This window comes from Erinaceus europaeus, chromosome 4 (genome assembly GCF_950295315.1).
Source record: "Erinaceus europaeus chromosome 4, mEriEur2.1, whole genome shotgun sequence".
NCBI classification, from domain to species: Eukaryota; Metazoa; Chordata; class Mammalia; order Eulipotyphla; family Erinaceidae; genus Erinaceus; species Erinaceus europaeus.
Window position 1 is genome coordinate 60,140,583 of NC_080165.1, and position 17,415 is coordinate 60,157,997.

The 17,415-nt window shown below is 45.6% G+C and overlaps 1 protein-coding gene across 5 annotated transcripts in view; it reads right to left on the reverse strand.

The window, feature by feature from the left end:
- CPNE5 (copine 5) overlaps window positions 1-17,415 on the reverse strand; it is a 107,570-nt gene that overhangs the window by 39,637 nt on the left and 50,518 nt on the right. For all 5 annotated transcript variants that reach the window (XM_060189725.1, XM_016185889.1, XM_007517822.3 and 2 more), the window contains one exon: window positions 2,043-2,146. In XM_060189725.1, coding sequence (XP_060045708.1) covers window positions 2,043-2,146 — 104 coding nt within the window. The remainder of the gene's footprint in view (window positions 1-2,042; window positions 2,147-17,415) is intronic.

Here is a 17,415-nt window from a genome sequence, read left to right on the forward strand (position 1 = left end):
CAGTCACGAGGCTCTCCCTCTTCCCCACCCCCATCCAGTCATCCTACACATCACTCTGTTCTGCTAGAACAATCATTGGCAAACACTCTGCCACACAACCTCTCCAGCTCCTGACCGCAGACCCTTCCTGGCCCCTGCCTGCCCGGCCTCCACCGTAGAGACAGCCTAGGGCCATCAGGCCATCCATCTTGCTTGGGGGGACCTGAGTAGACACATCTGGGGGCACCAGGAACACCCATCAGGCTGTCCCCCTCCCAAGTCAAGTTGAAGGCAAGGAAAATTATTTAAAGAAATCCCACTGGGAGTCCTTTGGTGAGACAAAGAATCCTTTTGTTATGCAAACGAACCACCTAATTTATCTTGTTTTGCAGGTTTAAAAATCAGTTTTCTTTGGAACTGAAATATACTTCTTCCCTGCTTCTCCCCTTCTCCTCAAAACACACACACACACACACACACTCTCTCTCTCTCTCTTTCTCACAAGTCACATGCACACTGACACACATATGCATTCTTTTTTAAATTTTTAAAAAAATATTTATTTGTGATAGAGTGGACTAGAGCATCTCTCTGGCACATAGGATGCCAGGGACTGAACTCAGGACCTTATGCTTCATAGTCCAACACCCTCTCCACTGCACCACCTCCCCTAGGCCAATACACATACATTCATACACAGACACACACTCCACCATATGCATAAACTCTCTCACACACATTCACACACTTGCACACATGTATACATTCTCACACACTTATGCATAAACTCAGAGAGACATATACATTCACATGCACTTAAACACACTTGCAATGTACACATGTACACAATCTTACACACTCATAAACTCTCACATTCTTAACATATATTCACTTATGTGCATACATTTACACACATACACACCCAGGACATCAGAATCTTGGGAAGCCTGGTTCTTTCTGCCTTCAGCTCAGGACACACACGTTTTGCATAGGCCTATCTTTCTAGTCCATTATTCTTCCATTCTTCCACCCCCCAATTTTCTGCCTCTCCTTTAAACCCTGCACCCAGTTCTCCTTTCCCCAGCAGCAGCAACATTTCTCTAATTAACCTCCATGCCCCAGCGCTTCCTCATTCTGCACAACCCAGTTATATGCAATTGCAGCCAACCCAAGCCAGTGCTTAAAGAGGCCGTGGAGACCACCTAATCCAATAGGTTCACTATCCTGATGAGAAAACAGGCCCAGAGAGAGGGGGCCTAGCTTCCAGGGTCACACAGCAGGCTGGAGGAGTGGGGGAGTGGGGGGTGGTGTTGACTAGATTCTGAGCACTGAGCCTGGACCAGTCACTACTGACTGGTCTGCTGACACTGTGTGTGTGTGTGTGTGTGTGTGTGTGTGTGTGTGTGTGTGTGTGTGTGTGTGTTGGGGGGAGGGGCTTTCTGGATTAAGAAGGAGAAGCTTCCATGGTTGTGTTTATTGTTTGATTTTAGATAAAGAGGGAGGGAGGGAGGTAAGGTAAGGAGAGAGAGAGAGAGAGAGAGACCCCATGGCACTCAAGCTTCCTTCAATGCAGTGAGGGCCAGGTTGGAACCTGGATCATGCACATGGAAAAGCAGCAAGCTTTTTTTTTTTTTCACTATGCAAGTGAGCTGTTATGCTGGCTCACACCCATGAGGTTTTGAACAAAGCCCACGGCAGAGCATGTTGTAAGGGTGTGGGCTTGCTGTGTTGAGTGTGCGGGACATGTGCAGGGGCTGTTCAGAGGGCCATGGGTGGATGGTGCAGGGGAGAAGGAAGGGCCTCTGAGAGTGATGCCTCACCCTTGTTCTACCTCTGCTTTGGCCCACCTTCCTCCTCAACACATCTAGAGCCCCCCATAACTGAGACCCTGAAATGACTCTGTTGGTTTGAGTGTTCTACCCTTTGCTGGCCTCACCTTCTTCTGTAGAACCAGGGCACCAGGCTGACACCAGGATGACACAGGCCAAAACCACCCTGCCTGGCAGCTACCACAGCCTCCCAGCCCAACCCTAGAAAGGGGCGACATGCTGTAGAGAACTCACGTCCCATCTTCGTTGCTTCTGTAGAACACCAGGAAGGGATCAGACTTCCCAAAGAAATCCTTCTTGTCCAGCTTGTTGGCGCAGAACTGCATTGTGGCCACATCCTGGCAGAAGGAGGAAGAACAGGAGGCATGAGGGAGGAGGAAGCTGGAGGCACCTCATCCTGGTGGAAACAGCCCTCGGGCACTGAACTATACCAGCAGGCCTAGAGGAGCAGGCTTAGCATAAAGCAGCTCTGCTGTTTTCTAGCTGAGAGACCTTGGGCAAAGGAGGTAACCGCTTGGAGGCTCAGTTTCCCCTTTAATACTGGGGTGATTAAATACACACCTAGAAGGGTTGTTGTGAAGGTCAGTGATACTAAGTATATGAGGTGCTTAGCATCTACTGAGTGGTTCAGAGAGGGCAGACTCTGACTCAGGAACCCTCAGAGCATGGTCAACCAGCTCTTCAGCTCTTGCTTGGCCCATATCACCTCACTGCTTCCCAGAGGATGCTCAAGTTGAGGCCTCACCTGCACTAACTAACGAGAGGCCCGTCTAAGGCAGCAAGGTAGATGTGACAGGGACCATGATAAGCCTGAGGCACTGAGCCTTGGGTTTCTGATTCCCCTGAGCTGCCCTGTAAGGACCCTTAGGTCCCTCCCTTCACACCCCAGCCCCTCAGCTGACTCTGGCCAACAGATGTCCTCATGTGGATTGTTCAGCTGAAATTTCTGCACCCTGACAACTCAGCTGGCAGCCATGCAGAGCTCAGGGCTCTGTCTCCCTGTCCCAAAGGCCTGGTCTGGCCTCTAGGGCCAGGGTCTGTGGACAAGTCACTCAGCTCTTAAACTGCCTCCCCGTCCTCCCTTCCCACCTCCAGTTTCTTAGCTGGGAAGATAATCTCATTACCAGTGTCCCAAAGCCCACTGAGAAACAAAGTTGTCATGGCAGAGATGAAGATGTATGTTGGTACGCATGAGACCCCTTCTGTTTCATTTGGTTTAAATCCCCCCTGCTTAACACTATTCTATTTACATAACCACTTCATTCTATTTACATAACCGCTGTTAACAAGCACCTCCCTCCAGGGCATTGGTTCAATCCCCACTGTTTCATGATATGTTTTTGCTCCACCCCCCCTCCTTGTCACACCCTGATCCCTTCTTTATCACACCCTGATTTTCACCAGTCACTTTTCTCTCCACCCTCTCTATGTCACATCCTGTTTCCACCCTACTTGGGAAGTATCTATAAAGACAGCATTGTGAGTTTTAGAGTACTGTACTGTACCTTGAGTTTAGCTTAGCTCGTCATAGATTGTGCTGCGTCCTGCATGAATAAAGAGATACTGCCTACAGCTCAACCATGAGTCCCTGGTCGTCTGTTACCTGCCCCTGAAGCCAGCCGGTGAAAACAACATAACCCGTCGAAAACAACAGATGTAACCTCTCACAAGCTTGAAAGGCATGATCAAAGATGGGGAAGGGGAGATAGTGCAGTGGGTAGAGGGTCTGACCTGTGAGCATGAGGTCCTGAGTTTGATCCCTGGAATCAAATGTGCCAAGATGCTGTGCTGATTCTCTATGGCCCTCTTATTAATAAATAATTAATGAAAAACAAGGGGGGAATGGGCTATGGTATAATCAACAGGAACATGATGGCTAGAGTCAGGCTGCCTGCTTCAACTCCAACCCTTACTAGCTGCGTGACCTAGGGCAAGTTAATCTCCCTCTCTGGGCTCACTTTCTTCATCTGCAAAGCAAGGCAATGGGTATACCTGCCTCAGGCTTAAGAGATTAAACAAACCAATATGTCAAAGAGCGTGGACCTCACTAAGTGCTGCATACATGTGCAAACTCTAGCTATTATCTTTGGGAAGCTGGGCCCCTTCCTGGTGTCCCCCCTGCCCACTTTCAGCTCTCTGACCTCATGTGCCTTTCTTCAAAGACTTCTGAGACAGCAAACATTCATCATCCCTCTACTTACTCATTTGTTTTTTGTTTTTTTTTCCTCCAGGTTTATTGCTGGGGCTTGGTGCCTGCGCTATGAATCCACTGCTCCTGGAGGCTATTTTTTTCCCTTTTGTTGCCCTTGTTGTTTGTTGTTGGATAGGACAGAGAGAAATGGAGAGAGGACGGGAAGACAGACACCTGCAGACCTGCTTCACCGCTTGTGAAGCGACCCTCCTGCAGGTGGGGAGCCGGGGTCTCGAACCGGGATCCTTATGCTGGTCCTTGCGCTTCACACCACATGTGCTTAGCCCTGCTGCACTATCAGCCCCCCCCCCCCACACTCATTTGTTCAATTAACACATGAGAAACCATCTATGTGGGCCAGTCATTGAGCTGAGTGGCTTATGTAGGACAATATTTAGCCCTCCGATTTATCCTGGGTCATTTTGTTTATTTGTTTCCTTTATTGTTATTGGGGCTTCATTGCTCTCTACCAATTTTTCTTTTCAGCAAGGATGAGAAGGATAGAGAGGCAAAGAGAAAGAGAGGGAAAGATGTCACGGAACTGAAGCTTCCAGTGTAGTAGAGCCAGGCTCAAACTTGGGTTGTATACATGACAAAGTATGTACTGTCCAGGGGAGCTATCTTACTGATCCTATCCTTGGTTATTTCTCACAAATGAGGAAGCTGAATGTCAGAGAAACTAGATTACTGGGGACTGGGCAGTGGCGTATCTGATTAAGCACACATAGTACGAAGCACAAGGACCAACACAAGGATACAGGTTCGAGCCCCCAACTCCCCACCTTCAAGGAGGATGCTTCATGAGCGGTGAAGCAGGTCTGCAGGTGTCTTATCTTATTCTCTATCTATCTCCCCCTCCTCTCTCAATTTCTCTCTGTCCTATCCAATAAAATGGAAAAAAATGGCCTCCAGGAACAGTGGATTCATAGTGCTGACACTGAACCCCAGTGATAACCCTAGAGGGGGAAAAAAAAAAAAACCAAGAGAGAGAAACTAATGTACCTACTCAAGATCACCAATTGGCAATTAACTGGTAGAGCGGAAGTTGAAACACACGTGATGATGCCTCTTCACCTACCTCCCTGAGTGAGAAAATGACATGTCAAGAGTCAGCTTCCTGTTAGCTTCAGGCTCCATCCAGGCACATGTGGCAGGAAGGGGCTGCAGTTGGTTAACCTAAGGCAGAGCGCTCTCTGAAAAAGGATCTGAGGATGGGCAGGCTGAAGCCAGTGGACAGCAGAGAGAGAGGAACCCAGATAACGATGGCTTTTATTTGTTTTTGTAAAGACTTATTTATCTATTAATGAAAGTGAGAAACAGATTACAAAGAACCAGAGCATCATTCTGACACACATGCAATGCTGGGGGTCAAACTCGGGACCCCATGCTTCAAAGTCCAAAGCTTTATCCACAATGATCGCTTTTAGGGAGAAAGACACAGGACTGGGAGCTTCTAATACCTGGAAGCCCCAGGAAACCTACAGTCAGCCCCCTCCCATCCACCCAAGAAACTTAAGCCATCAGATCTAGAATTAAAATTAAATGACAGTTGATTTGTGGAGTACTGATTAGATGCCAGGCACTGTGCCCAGTCTTCTCCTTATTTGGATTATTTTACTAACCCCCCCTAACAATTGTGTCAGGTATGTCCTTTAGTCTTCCCATTTTGCAGATGAGGAGATTAAGTTTGATAGAGGTTGTCATATGGTCACTGTCACACAGTGGGCAACCCAGGCAGTTAGACTTCAAGGATTTCTTTGTAACTTTCCTAGAAAGAGCCTCCTCTTCCTCCTCCTCCTCCTCCTCCTTCTTCTCCTTCTCCTCCTTCTCCTTCATCTTCTCCTTCTCCTCCTCCTCCTCCTTCTTCTCCTTCTCCTTCTTCTTCTTTTTTTGCCTCCAGGGTTATTGCTGGGGCTCAGTGCCTGCACCATGAATCCACTGCTCCTGGAGGCCATTTTTCCCCCTTTTGTTGCCCTTGTTGTTGTAGCCTTGTTATGGTTATTATTGTTATTGTTGATGCTGTTCGTTGTTGGATAAAACAGAGAGAAATGGAGAGAGGAGGGGAAGACAGAGAGGGGGAGAGAAAGACAGACACCTGCAGACCTGCTTCACCTCCTGTGAAGTGACTCCCCTGCAGGTGGGGAACCGGGATCCTTTCACCGGTCCGTGCACTTTTCGCCATGTGCGCTTAACCCACTGCGCTACTGCCTGACCCCCAGAAAGAGCCTTCTTGACACATCCCAAGAATCAAGGTGGACACCATGTTTCCCCAGGAAGAGGTTCCAGTTCCATCCATTCCTCTGGATAGAGGAAGTACTTAAAAAGTCTCCCTATGGGGAGTCGGGCGGTAGTGCAATGGGTTAAGTGCATGTGGCGCAAAGCACAAGGACCAGAGTAAGGATCCCGGTTCAAGCCCCCAGCTCCCCACCTGCAGGGAAGTCGCTTCACAGGTGGTGAAGCAGGTCTGCAGGTGTCTATCTTTCTCTCCCCCTTTCTATCTTCCCCTCCTCTCTCCATTTCTCTCTTTGACATCAATAACAACAATAATAATAAACAACAAGGGCAACAAAAGGGAAAATAAATAAATAAATAATAAGTCTCCCTATGGAGTTCCAGCCTATGGCTTAGAAAAGGGAGGAGGAGGCCTGGGACCTAGTGGGCTCCTCTCAACAGTGACTAATTTTGGGGAACCATGCAAAGAGAAAATGTGGGGATCCTTTCTTCCAAAAATATTAAGAAATTTCAAGATGGTGACAAGCAGAGAATTAAGCCAAGTACAGGCCCTTGTGGAAGCAGCGGTCTCATGCCTCTGAAGCCAGCCCCAGCTGCCCCCAGCAGGAACATCAGAAAACCACTTAAAGGGGCTGGGTGGTGGCATATCCAGCAAAGTGCCCATTACCATACTTGAGGACCTGGGTTCAAGCCACCCCCCCCCCAGCTCCATGAGTAGTGGAACAATGCTGCAGGTATCTTTCCTCTCTGTCTCTTACTCTCTATCGAAAAGAGAGACAAGAGACAGGAAGTGGGAGAGAGAGAGGGAGAGGAGAGAATGAGTCAGAAAGGACAGAGTACTGAGCAGAGTGGCAAGTATAGCCCCAGCACTCAGCAAGGAACCCCAAGTTCTGAGCTCTAGGTAGCTTGAGCCTCTTTCTCATATGTCCAGTGGTCTGGTGGGTCACAGTGACCACCACCACTAGCCTTTTAAATGGGAGCGTTTAGGCTTTGATGCTGGGGCCATGGGGAACACGCTGGGATAGGGGTGGCTGCTGGGGAAAACTGGCAGGTAGGGAACAGAGTGGACTCCAGCCCCGCCCCCCAGTCTCCCCAGGACACAGTTAGATCTTTATCACTATGGTCTCTCACACTTCTGGAGGCCACTTGTGTGGCACCTTCACATGAACAAACAGCCAACTGCACAGGGCAACCTGCACTATTCACCTGGAAAGTACAGAGTGTACACAACCAGTGCATACTGGGAGGTCACTAGCCTTACCCAGCACCTGACTGAAAGGAGAGTGCAAAGAGCAGTGGCCACCTGGCCAAGAAGCCCAGCAGTGAGCAGATTGACTTAGGTCTTGGCTTTTTCCTCTCCTAAAAAGATGAACAATGGTTTGTGGCAACAACAATCTTATAAATCAATGTTTCTTCAATAAGGCGATTGAAAAGTGCCTCCTGGAAGCCTCTTGAGAAGACCATGAAGAAGATGACAGGTATTAAGTGCGGGTTCACATCATGCACACAGCCACTGTAAAGATAAAGAGCTAGAATGGCCCAGGAGATGTGCAGTGGATAAAGTGTTAAACTCTCAAGCAGGAGGTCCTGAGTTCAGTTCCTAGCATCACATGTCCCAGAGTGATGCTCTGATTCTTTAGCTCTTCTACATAAATAATCCAAATTTTTAAAATTTAACCCCCCCCACTTTATTGGGTTATCAATGGCTGTTGACACAGAAGTATAACCTCTTTTTTTAAAAAGATTTTATTTACTTATTTATTAGTGAGAAAGATAGGAGAGAGAGAAAGAACCAGACATCACTCTGGCATATGTGCTGCCAGGGATTGAACTCAGGACCTCATGCTTGAGAGTCTAGTGCCTTAGCCATTGCACCACCTCCTGGACCACAATAATCTCAAATGTAAATAAGAGCTAGGAGTGCCATCTTTTATTGGGTTAAGCCATATGAAATTGCCAGAGCCAGAAAAATAGCTCACCTGAATAGAATGCCTGCTCTGCCATACATGTCACTAACACAGTCAAAAAGTCCAGCTCCCCATCACAGAGGATAAAGCTTCAGTGCTGTGTTGTTTGTTTGTTTTTTCCTTTTCTATTACTGTCTCTTTCTTTCCATCTGAAAAGGTTATCCCAGAGTAGTGATGTCCCACTAATGACAAGAAAAATTTGCCAGTATTCAATGACTATACCTAAAAAAATGGCAATACCATTCTACCTAATATATGTCACTATTTCTATACTTACTAACTCATTTAATCCCCTCACAACTTCCCAAGGAAGCTGCTATGATGACTTCTATTTTAGAGTTGAGGAAACTAAGGTTGGCAAAGTAACTCAGTTGGTGAGTATACCTGCTTTGCCACGTGCATGGCCCAGGCTTGAGCCCAGGCCCCAGTACATTGGAGGAAGAAGCTTCAGTGTCGTACTATCTTTTCTTCCCCCTCTCCTCTTCTTATCTGAAAAAGTCTGTTCAGATCGGTGAAGACCCAGCAGCAACAACAACATAAAAAAGAAATGAGGACAGTGAATCACAGAAAGGCTAGACTAGACACCCTTGGCCAAAGCTACACAGCTAGTAAAAGGAGGAACTGGGATTGGAACAAGATAGCCTGGCTCCAAAGATTAATAACTGAGATTCCAGATGATGATCCCAAATCATCAAGATCAGTTTAATTATGTTCTGCAGCCTCCATTTGAGAAGTAAGAGAAGTGTGAAATCCCTTTGAGATAGAACTGAGTGCAAACTAGTTAAAATTAAAAAGAAGAAGAAGAAGAAGAAGAAGAAGAAGAAGAAGAAGAAGAAGAAGAAGAAGAAGAGGAAGAAGAAGAAGAAGAAGAAGAAGAAGAAGAAGGAGGAGGAGGAGGAGGAGGAGGAGGAGGAGAAAAGAAAAGACTCTGAAATTCAGTTCAGTGGACAAATTCAGCAGTGAACTACACCTCATTCTCCACTGATGTCAGATACATGAGGTGTTACTGGGGGGGGGGGGTCTTCTGTTGCTATACCTCATCTTCCACACTTAACATAATCTATACCAAATGGTTCATTCTCCAAAAGCCCATTTTGATCATTGTTATTGTGTCGCTGTGGAATCCTTGGGGAGAAGACAGAACTTCAGAGAGATTTCTAGGCTATAATCAAGGCAAGTGTCCTCTGTGCCTTCCACACCTCAGGGGAATCCTTAGGAAGACTAGTTGTCTGGGGTTGTGCTTTTGTAAATTTATTTCTTTTTTTCTGATAGGGGGTGAGAGACAGAGAAAGAAAAAGAGAAGAAAAGATAGATAGAGATAAGTAGAGATACCTGGAGAACTGATTCACACCTTGGGGGAGCTTCCCCACTCAGGTAGGAACTGGGGGCTTGAACCTGTGTTTTAGAGTATGGTAATGTGTCACTAGTGGGTGAGCCACCACCAGACCCCCCAAAATGCTCCATTTATTTTTTACATATTACATATGAGAGAGGGATTTCATGTAAAGAAGAAAGAGAGAAGACAGAACACCACTCTCATACATGCAGTTCTGGGGACCAAACTGGGAACTTCAGGCACAAAGGCCTGATGCTCTACCAGCTGAGCTATTTGAGAGTTGTACTTTTTTAAAAAATATATTTATTTATTTATTCCCTTTTGTTGTCCTTGTTATTTTATTGTTGTAGTTATTATTGTTGTCGTCATTGTTAGATAGGACAGTGAGAAATGGAAAGAGGAGGGGAAGACAGAGAAGGGGAGAGAAAGACACCTGTAGACGTGCTTCACCACCTGTAAAGCGACTCCCCTGCAGGTGGGGAGCCAGGGGCTCAAACTGGGATCCTTACGCTGATCCTTGCGCTTCATGCCACGTACACTTAACCCGTTGTGCTGCCAGCCAACTCCCTTGGAGTTGTACTTTTGAGGTGGCTTGTGTTAATGCCATATGGCAGGGATTTTGTGGTGGCCACTTAATAGAGAGTACACATTACTGTGCACAAGGGCCTGGGTTCAAGTCCCTGGTTCCCATTTGTCAGGGAAAAGCCTCATGAGTGGTGAAGCAGTGCTGCGGATGCCTCTCTTTCTCACTCCCTCTCTATTTCTCTGTCTCTATCAGAAAATGAAGAAGAGGGAGGAGAAAGAAGAGGAGGAGAAGGAAGAAGAGGAGAAAAAGTGGAGGGAGGCAAGGAGGAGAAGAAAGGCAAGAGGAAGGCTACCAGGAATGGTGGAGTTGTGTAGGCACTGATCCCCAGTAATAACCCTGGTGGGAAAATAAATAAATAAATAGGAAGGAGAATACAAAGAAGTAGAAGAAGTAGCAGTAGAAGAGGAGGAGGTGGTGATGGTGGTGGTGGAAAGGGAAAGGAGGAGGAGGAAGAAGAGGAAGCAGCAGCAGAAGTAGCTGTATGGCAGCCTAGGGAGTTGTGCATCAGTACAGTACTGGACTTACATGAATGAGGTTCTAAATTCAACATGTGCTGGAGTTGCTCTAGTGTTTTCTCTCTCTCATTAATAAATATTTTTAAATATTTCTATTATCTTTATTTATTTGATATAGACAGCCAGAAATCAAGAGGGTAGGGTGAGATAGAGAGACACCTGCAGCCCTGCTCCACCACTCATGAAGCTTTCCCCCTGCAGGTGGGGACCAGGGGCTTGAACCTGGGTCCTTGTACACTGGAACATATGTGCTCAACCTGGAGTGCCACCTCTTGACCCCCCAATGAATAAATACTTTTAAGGGCTACCACTGATCCCCTTAAGTGAGAGTTGGTAGATCAGCCCTTGACATATATGTAACCCCAGGAAGAAGCTAGGAGGAATGGCCATAAAAGGGAGTGGACTGGAGGGATTACTGCGGCACTGCACGCTCTGGCCAGTGGTGGCTGTCTGGCAACCTCAGGCAGAGGAGGGGAGGGTGGGATGGGGGTCAGGGGTGCTTTCTGAGCAAGCACTTCATGAAATATTGGCATCAACTGCAGAGAAGAGAAAACAGCTCCTGCAATATATAATTTCTTGCAATTTCTGCCTTTTCACCCTATCTTTAAAAAAAAACATATTAAGTTCTCCTAAAACAGCAGGATTACCTCAATTTGCATCTTTCCGCATCTTAATCAGGCTGCTGGGGAGACCTCAGCAAACAGCTTTTCTCACCACAACAGCCTGGCCTCCTTCAGCACACCATCCCTGGACACCCCAGAAGAGGGCTCTGGAGGTCAGAGGTCAGAGTTCAGGCCTAGAGAAAGCCAGGTGGGTTGAAGTCCTGGGGGTGGGGTGGGGGTGCAGCTAGACACACCCATGCTGCTCTGGCCTGGGGCTTGCTGGCAGCCCCATGTGGCAGGGCAAAATTCAAGGCACACCAAAGATTTCAATAGACAAGACAGTTTCTTTTAATATTTTTTTAAAAATGTAATCAATGTAAAAAATCATAAAATGTTTTAAATTAAATTATATCATCTTCCAAAAAAAAAAAAGGCACAGAGAAGTCAAGAACCTTGCCCAGAGTCATACAGTTGGTAAATAATGATACTTGGTCTGGATCCAAAGCCCAGGTGTTCACCCCTTGCCCTCCTGCTCATATGCTGTACCCTAAGAAGCACTGTTTTACTTTTTTATAAAGACATACAAAAACTGAGAGGGGAAAGGGAAATAGAGAAAAAGAAAGAAGGAGAGATACCAGCAGCACTATTTCAATGCTCATGAATCTTCCCCACTGCAGGTGGGGGCTGAGGACTTGAACCCAGGTCCTTGGGCATGGCAATGAATCCACTCAGTTGAGGATGCCACTGCCTGCTTCCAAAAGCACTATTTTAAATAGAGGGTGGAACTACAGTGACATTCATTGTCTTCTCTTAACTTGCAGGGATTTCAAAATTTCCTGGAACTAATGTATTGCCTTTCTTTTTAGATAAGAAAAAAAAAGTATGACAACAGTTAAAAAGAAAAAGAATCATTACCACAATTCTGAAATCCAACACTCCAACAGGCGGAAGGAAGTCAACTCAGAATTGGAGCTTGTTCTGTGAATAGTTGCCTCTGGACAGGTTTTTTTCATTCACAGAGGGTCCCAGAGCCCCAGCTGGGCAGGCTCTGTCTGCAGAAGCAGGAGATTAAGGGTGCAGCAAAGACCCCACAGGCCAGAGTTTATCTGAACATACTTGATGGACATGGAAGTTGGTCTGAGGAGACTGACTTACAGCAGTCACATTGAGATCAAGCTTGTCTTTCCTCTACTGTATTAATGAACAGTCTCTCAAAAAATCCAGCTGTACACCTGTTGGCTTGATCATTCAAAGGCTAAAAACCCCAGCACAGGGAGTCAAGCCGTAGCACAGCAGGTTAAGCGCAGGTGGCGCAAAGTGCAAGGACCGGAGTAAAGATCCGGGTTGGAGCCCCCTGCTCCCCACCTGCAGGGCAGTCACTTCACAGGCCGTGAAGCGGGTCTACAGGTGTCTATCTTTCTCTCCCCCTCTCTTGTCTTCCCCTCCTCTACCCATTTCTCGCTGTCCTATCTAACAACGACATAAATAACAACAATAACTACAACAACAATAAAAAACAACAACAGCAACAAAAGGGAAAATAAATAAATACAAAAATAAAAAATAAAAAAAAAACAGCACAGTCATTTTCCCCCACTCATTGAGCCAGTGTGTTTGGGATACAAATACAAATCCTTCAACTAAGGTTCAAAAGGAAAATGGACCAATTCACCCAGGAGGGTGTTCACTACAGTATTATTATTGTTTCCTATGAGAAAACAAATGCAATATATTGATATTGTGATCTATCCATATAACAGATGAATAAGATCAGAAGGGAAAACACAAAGCAGAACTTGGGTATATTGCACCAAAGTAAAGGATTCTGAGATGGGGGGCTGGGGTTCAGGTCCTGAAACATGATGGCAGAAGAGGACTTAGGTGAGGGGTTACAGTGTTATGTGGCAAACTAAGAAATGTTACCCATGTACCAACCACTATATTTTATTGTCAATTATAAACCATTAATCCCCCCAATAAAGAAAAAGTACACGGTGAAATAAATAAAGTCTCAGATATGTAATACAACACTAATGTAAAAAATAAATTTAAAAAGAGAGGAAGAGAGGAGGTAGGGGAAGATAAGGGATACAGAGCACAAGACTTGTGAACCTGAGGTCCCAAGTTCAAATTCTGGCACTGCATATGCCAGAAGCTAAGTCATGCTCTCTTAAAAAAAAAAAAATGGAGTTGGACATCTCAAACTTGGATACTGAACAGATGACCTCACCAGTGTGTCCCAGAACCTCACCTCTCCAGAGCCCTACCCTACTAGGGAAAGATACAAACAGGCTGAGGGTATGGATCGACAACACCCATGTCCAGCAAAGAAGTAATGACAGAAGCTAAAAAACCCACTTCATGCTTCTCATAAAGAATTTTGGTCCATACTACCAGGGGGATAAAATAGGGAAGCTGTGGTCCAGGAGGTGGCACAGTGGATAAAGCACTAGATTCTCAAGCATGAGTTTCTGAGTTCAATCCCTGGCAGCACATTTACCAGAGTGATGTATTTCTCTCTCTCCTCCTGTCTTTCTCATTAATAAATAATACATATTTAAAAATAAAGAATAGAGAAGCTTCCAGTGGAGGGGATGGGACACAGAACTCCGGTGGTGGGAACTCCTATTATCTTACAATCTTGTTAATCATTATTAAATCATTAATAAAAAATAATAATAAATAGGGGCTAGGTGGTGGTGGACCCTGGCTAAGCACACATAGTATCAAGTACAAGGACTTTAAGCCCCTGCTCCCCACCTGCAGAGGGGGACACTTCAGGAGCAATGAAGCAGGTTTTCAGGTATCTCTTCCTCACTCCCTCTCCCCTCTCAAGTCCTCTCTGTCCTACTGAATGGAAATAAAATGGAAATAGATATAAACTGTTAAAACCATACTATAGCATTAACTTTTTTAACTTAAGGAAAAAGGAGATAGAAAGGAAAGATCTGGGGGTCAGGCAGTAGCGCAGTGCGCTAAGCGCACGTGGCGCAAAGCGCAAGGATGAGCGCAAGGATCCCAGTTCGAGCCCCTGGCTCCCCACCTGCAGGGGACTCGCTTCACAGGTAGTGAAGCAGGTCTTCAGGTGTCTATCTTTCTCTCCCCCTCTGTCTTCCCCTCCTCTCTCCATTTCTCTCTGTCCTGTCCAACAATGACGACATCAATAGCAAAACGATAATAATAACCACAACAACGATAAAACAAGGGCAACAAAAGGGGGGGAAAAGCCTCCAGGAGCAGTGGATTCATAGCGCAGGCACCAAGCCCCATCAATAACCCTAGAGGCCAAAAAGAAAGAAAAAGAAAGAGAGAGAGAAAGAAAGAAAGAAAGAAAAGATCTAAGGGAAGGAAATGGGAAAGAAGAAAAAGGAGAAAGTGAGTGAGAGAGAACCTAGTCATTGCCTGAGCCCCAGCCTATTCCAGAGTATCAGGCTGAGTGGCCTGGGGTATAGGAACCTGAGAAAAAGGAAAAAAATACACACTTTCCAAAGATATCTAATACTGTAAGGTGTCGTATGCTTTACATTGGTTTGTTCTAGCCCTCCCCCACCAAGAGAATTAGATCAGTCCAGTTAGTTTTCGCAGGCCCGCTTGGCCCCGCCCCTAGGAAACCCGCCAGAGTTCCAGAGTGCCAGAGTTGGAGGGTTCCTGAGTTCCTGAGTTCGAGAGTAAGAGAGAGTGCTTGTGCCGCCGCAAAGAGACAGCAGAATTCTGTTTGGTGATTAGTTTGTCTTAGTTTATGAATCGTTGTTCCTGAATAAAGAAATACAGCTTCCCTGCCCAGCCGTTGTCTCCGCGTCTCTGTTACCCGCCCGTGAAGCCAACCCGCCCAGCAAGAGCCTTCCGAAATTTTAACAACAGTAAGGAAATTAATCTGGATATTATTACACACATACCCCAGGAGACTGTAAGGGCTTTACCTGTATACATGTTGGCAGACTGCATATTACTGCCCATGGATCAGTTCTTCAGGAAAGTGAAGAGTACTACAAAATATGTGTCATGGGCCAAAGAGACAGCACATCAAGTGAAGTATGTGTCTTGTCATGTAAGCAGCGCAGTTTCAAGCCCCAGCAACACATGGGAGGGACAATGACAATGGAGGAAGCTCTGAAGGGTTTTGCACTAGAAGGAAACTCTAGTGCTGTGGTCTCTCCTCACACCCTGTCTCTTTCTGATTGAGAAAGTGATCTGGAATGTTGAGGCTACACACACACACACACACACACACACACACACACGTGTATACACACACATAAAAAAGAGGCATGGATTTGACAGAGTTGAGGACTGCTGCTATACGGTGAGTTTTGCTTAGTGTCTCTGTCTCTTACATGATACCGAACACTCTGGTAAGGAAAGGGCAAAGCACTTTTTACTAAAAATAAAATGAATGAAAACAAAAGAGGACCCCATAGGCCTACAGTTGCAAGGTGTCTCATGTGGCCTTGAGGTAAGAAAGAAGATGACTTCAGTAGTTCACAGGAACTGGCAACTGATACTGAGGTAGGCTCAGCTAGCCTAAGCAAGAAAACAGGAGTTGTCAAGAAAATAAGAATTTCCCAGGAACAACCAAATGAGAACCATGGAAAAGCCTATATTCTAAAATACCAATCTAAATATTTCAAGCTCTTATCTTTACTTTCCCACTCCTGCCCTTCCAGCTAAAATTGCAGGCTCAACCACGATTACAAATGAACTCCCTGGCTTGTTGGCCTTTGGTTTGAGTACATACAAAATTGGTTTTCAGACAATCAGACTCAAATAATGGTATAGTCCTAGCCCAACATTTTGAGTAAAGCCAAACACCCCAATGTCCTAGGGCACACAGAAATGCAATCACTTATCCCACTTCCCCACCATTATTTTACACACAGTAGACATATAGGAAATTAACCTCCTCAGAACTTCAGCAAATAGGCATTGGGCTCACATCGCATTGTCTTTCCTTGTTAATACTTAGTGAAAATTAGTTTCCTTCTCTTTCTTTATAGCTTAATATAAATATTTTCCCTTTAATTAATTCATGTGTGTTTACTTATTCCATGGACCAGCAGGAGTTCCAGACTCCCAGACAACAAGTGAAACTGTTGATTCTTTTCCTCTGTGAATCAATTATTATCCCATTTCTTTGCTTCCCCCAAGGATGTACTTGACCTCGCATACAAGCAACAACTATAAAATGGGTAAGCAGCAGAGAGATGCTGCTTCTCAGTCTATAGCAAGTCCACACTCTATTTGTGGTATGCGTCCCTTGCCTCAGAATAAACTTATCCTCATTCCTATGCCTGTTGTCTTGTCCTTGAATTCTTTGTCCCAGCAAAAGTCAAAAAGCCCAGCCAGCTAGTCAGTTAGAATATGCCAAAATTGAATTTGGAATTCATCTCCTCTCCCTGTTCCCACTTGCCTTCTCCATTCTAGGAGGAGCTGTAGTCCTGGAGGCAGGAAAGGAGGTGGAGAGATCTGGGGGGGCTTCAACTTCTCCCTAACTGCCCTAAATCTAGCTCCTCAATTTCCTGCTTTCCTTCCACTCTTACCTTAATAATACTGACTCTCCTAGGCTGGGAAGATAGCATAATAGTTATGCAAAAGATTTTCATGGCTGAGGCTCTAAGGTCTGGGGTTCAATCCCCAGCACCACCATAAGTCAGAGCTGAGCAGTGCTCTGGTCAGTCTCTCTCTCTCTCCTCTGTTAAAATAAATAAAACAGGGAGTTGGTCAGTAGTGCAGTGGGTTAAGCACACGTGGTACAAAGTACAAGGACCAGCATAAGGATCCAGGTTTGAGCCCCTGGCTCCCCACCTGCAGGGAAGTCACTTCACAAGTGGTGATGCAGGTCTGCAGGTGTCTATCTTTCTCTCCTCTCCCCCTCTCTGTCGTCTCCTCCTCTCTCCATTTTCTCTCTGTCCTATCCAACAATGACAACAATAATCATAACTATAACAATAAAACAGGGGCAACAAAAGGGAATAAATAAATAAAATATAAAAAAGAAAAATAAATAAATAAAACATATATATATTTTAAAACTGACATTCCTTGTAGGATGGAGGTGGGGAGCTGATTTGAACTAATTATATTCTGACCCCAGATTATACGAGCAGGGGAGAAGATGCTGATTGGGTGTTCAAGTAGCAACAAAGTAAACTTCCCTTCATGCAAAAGCTGATATGACAGT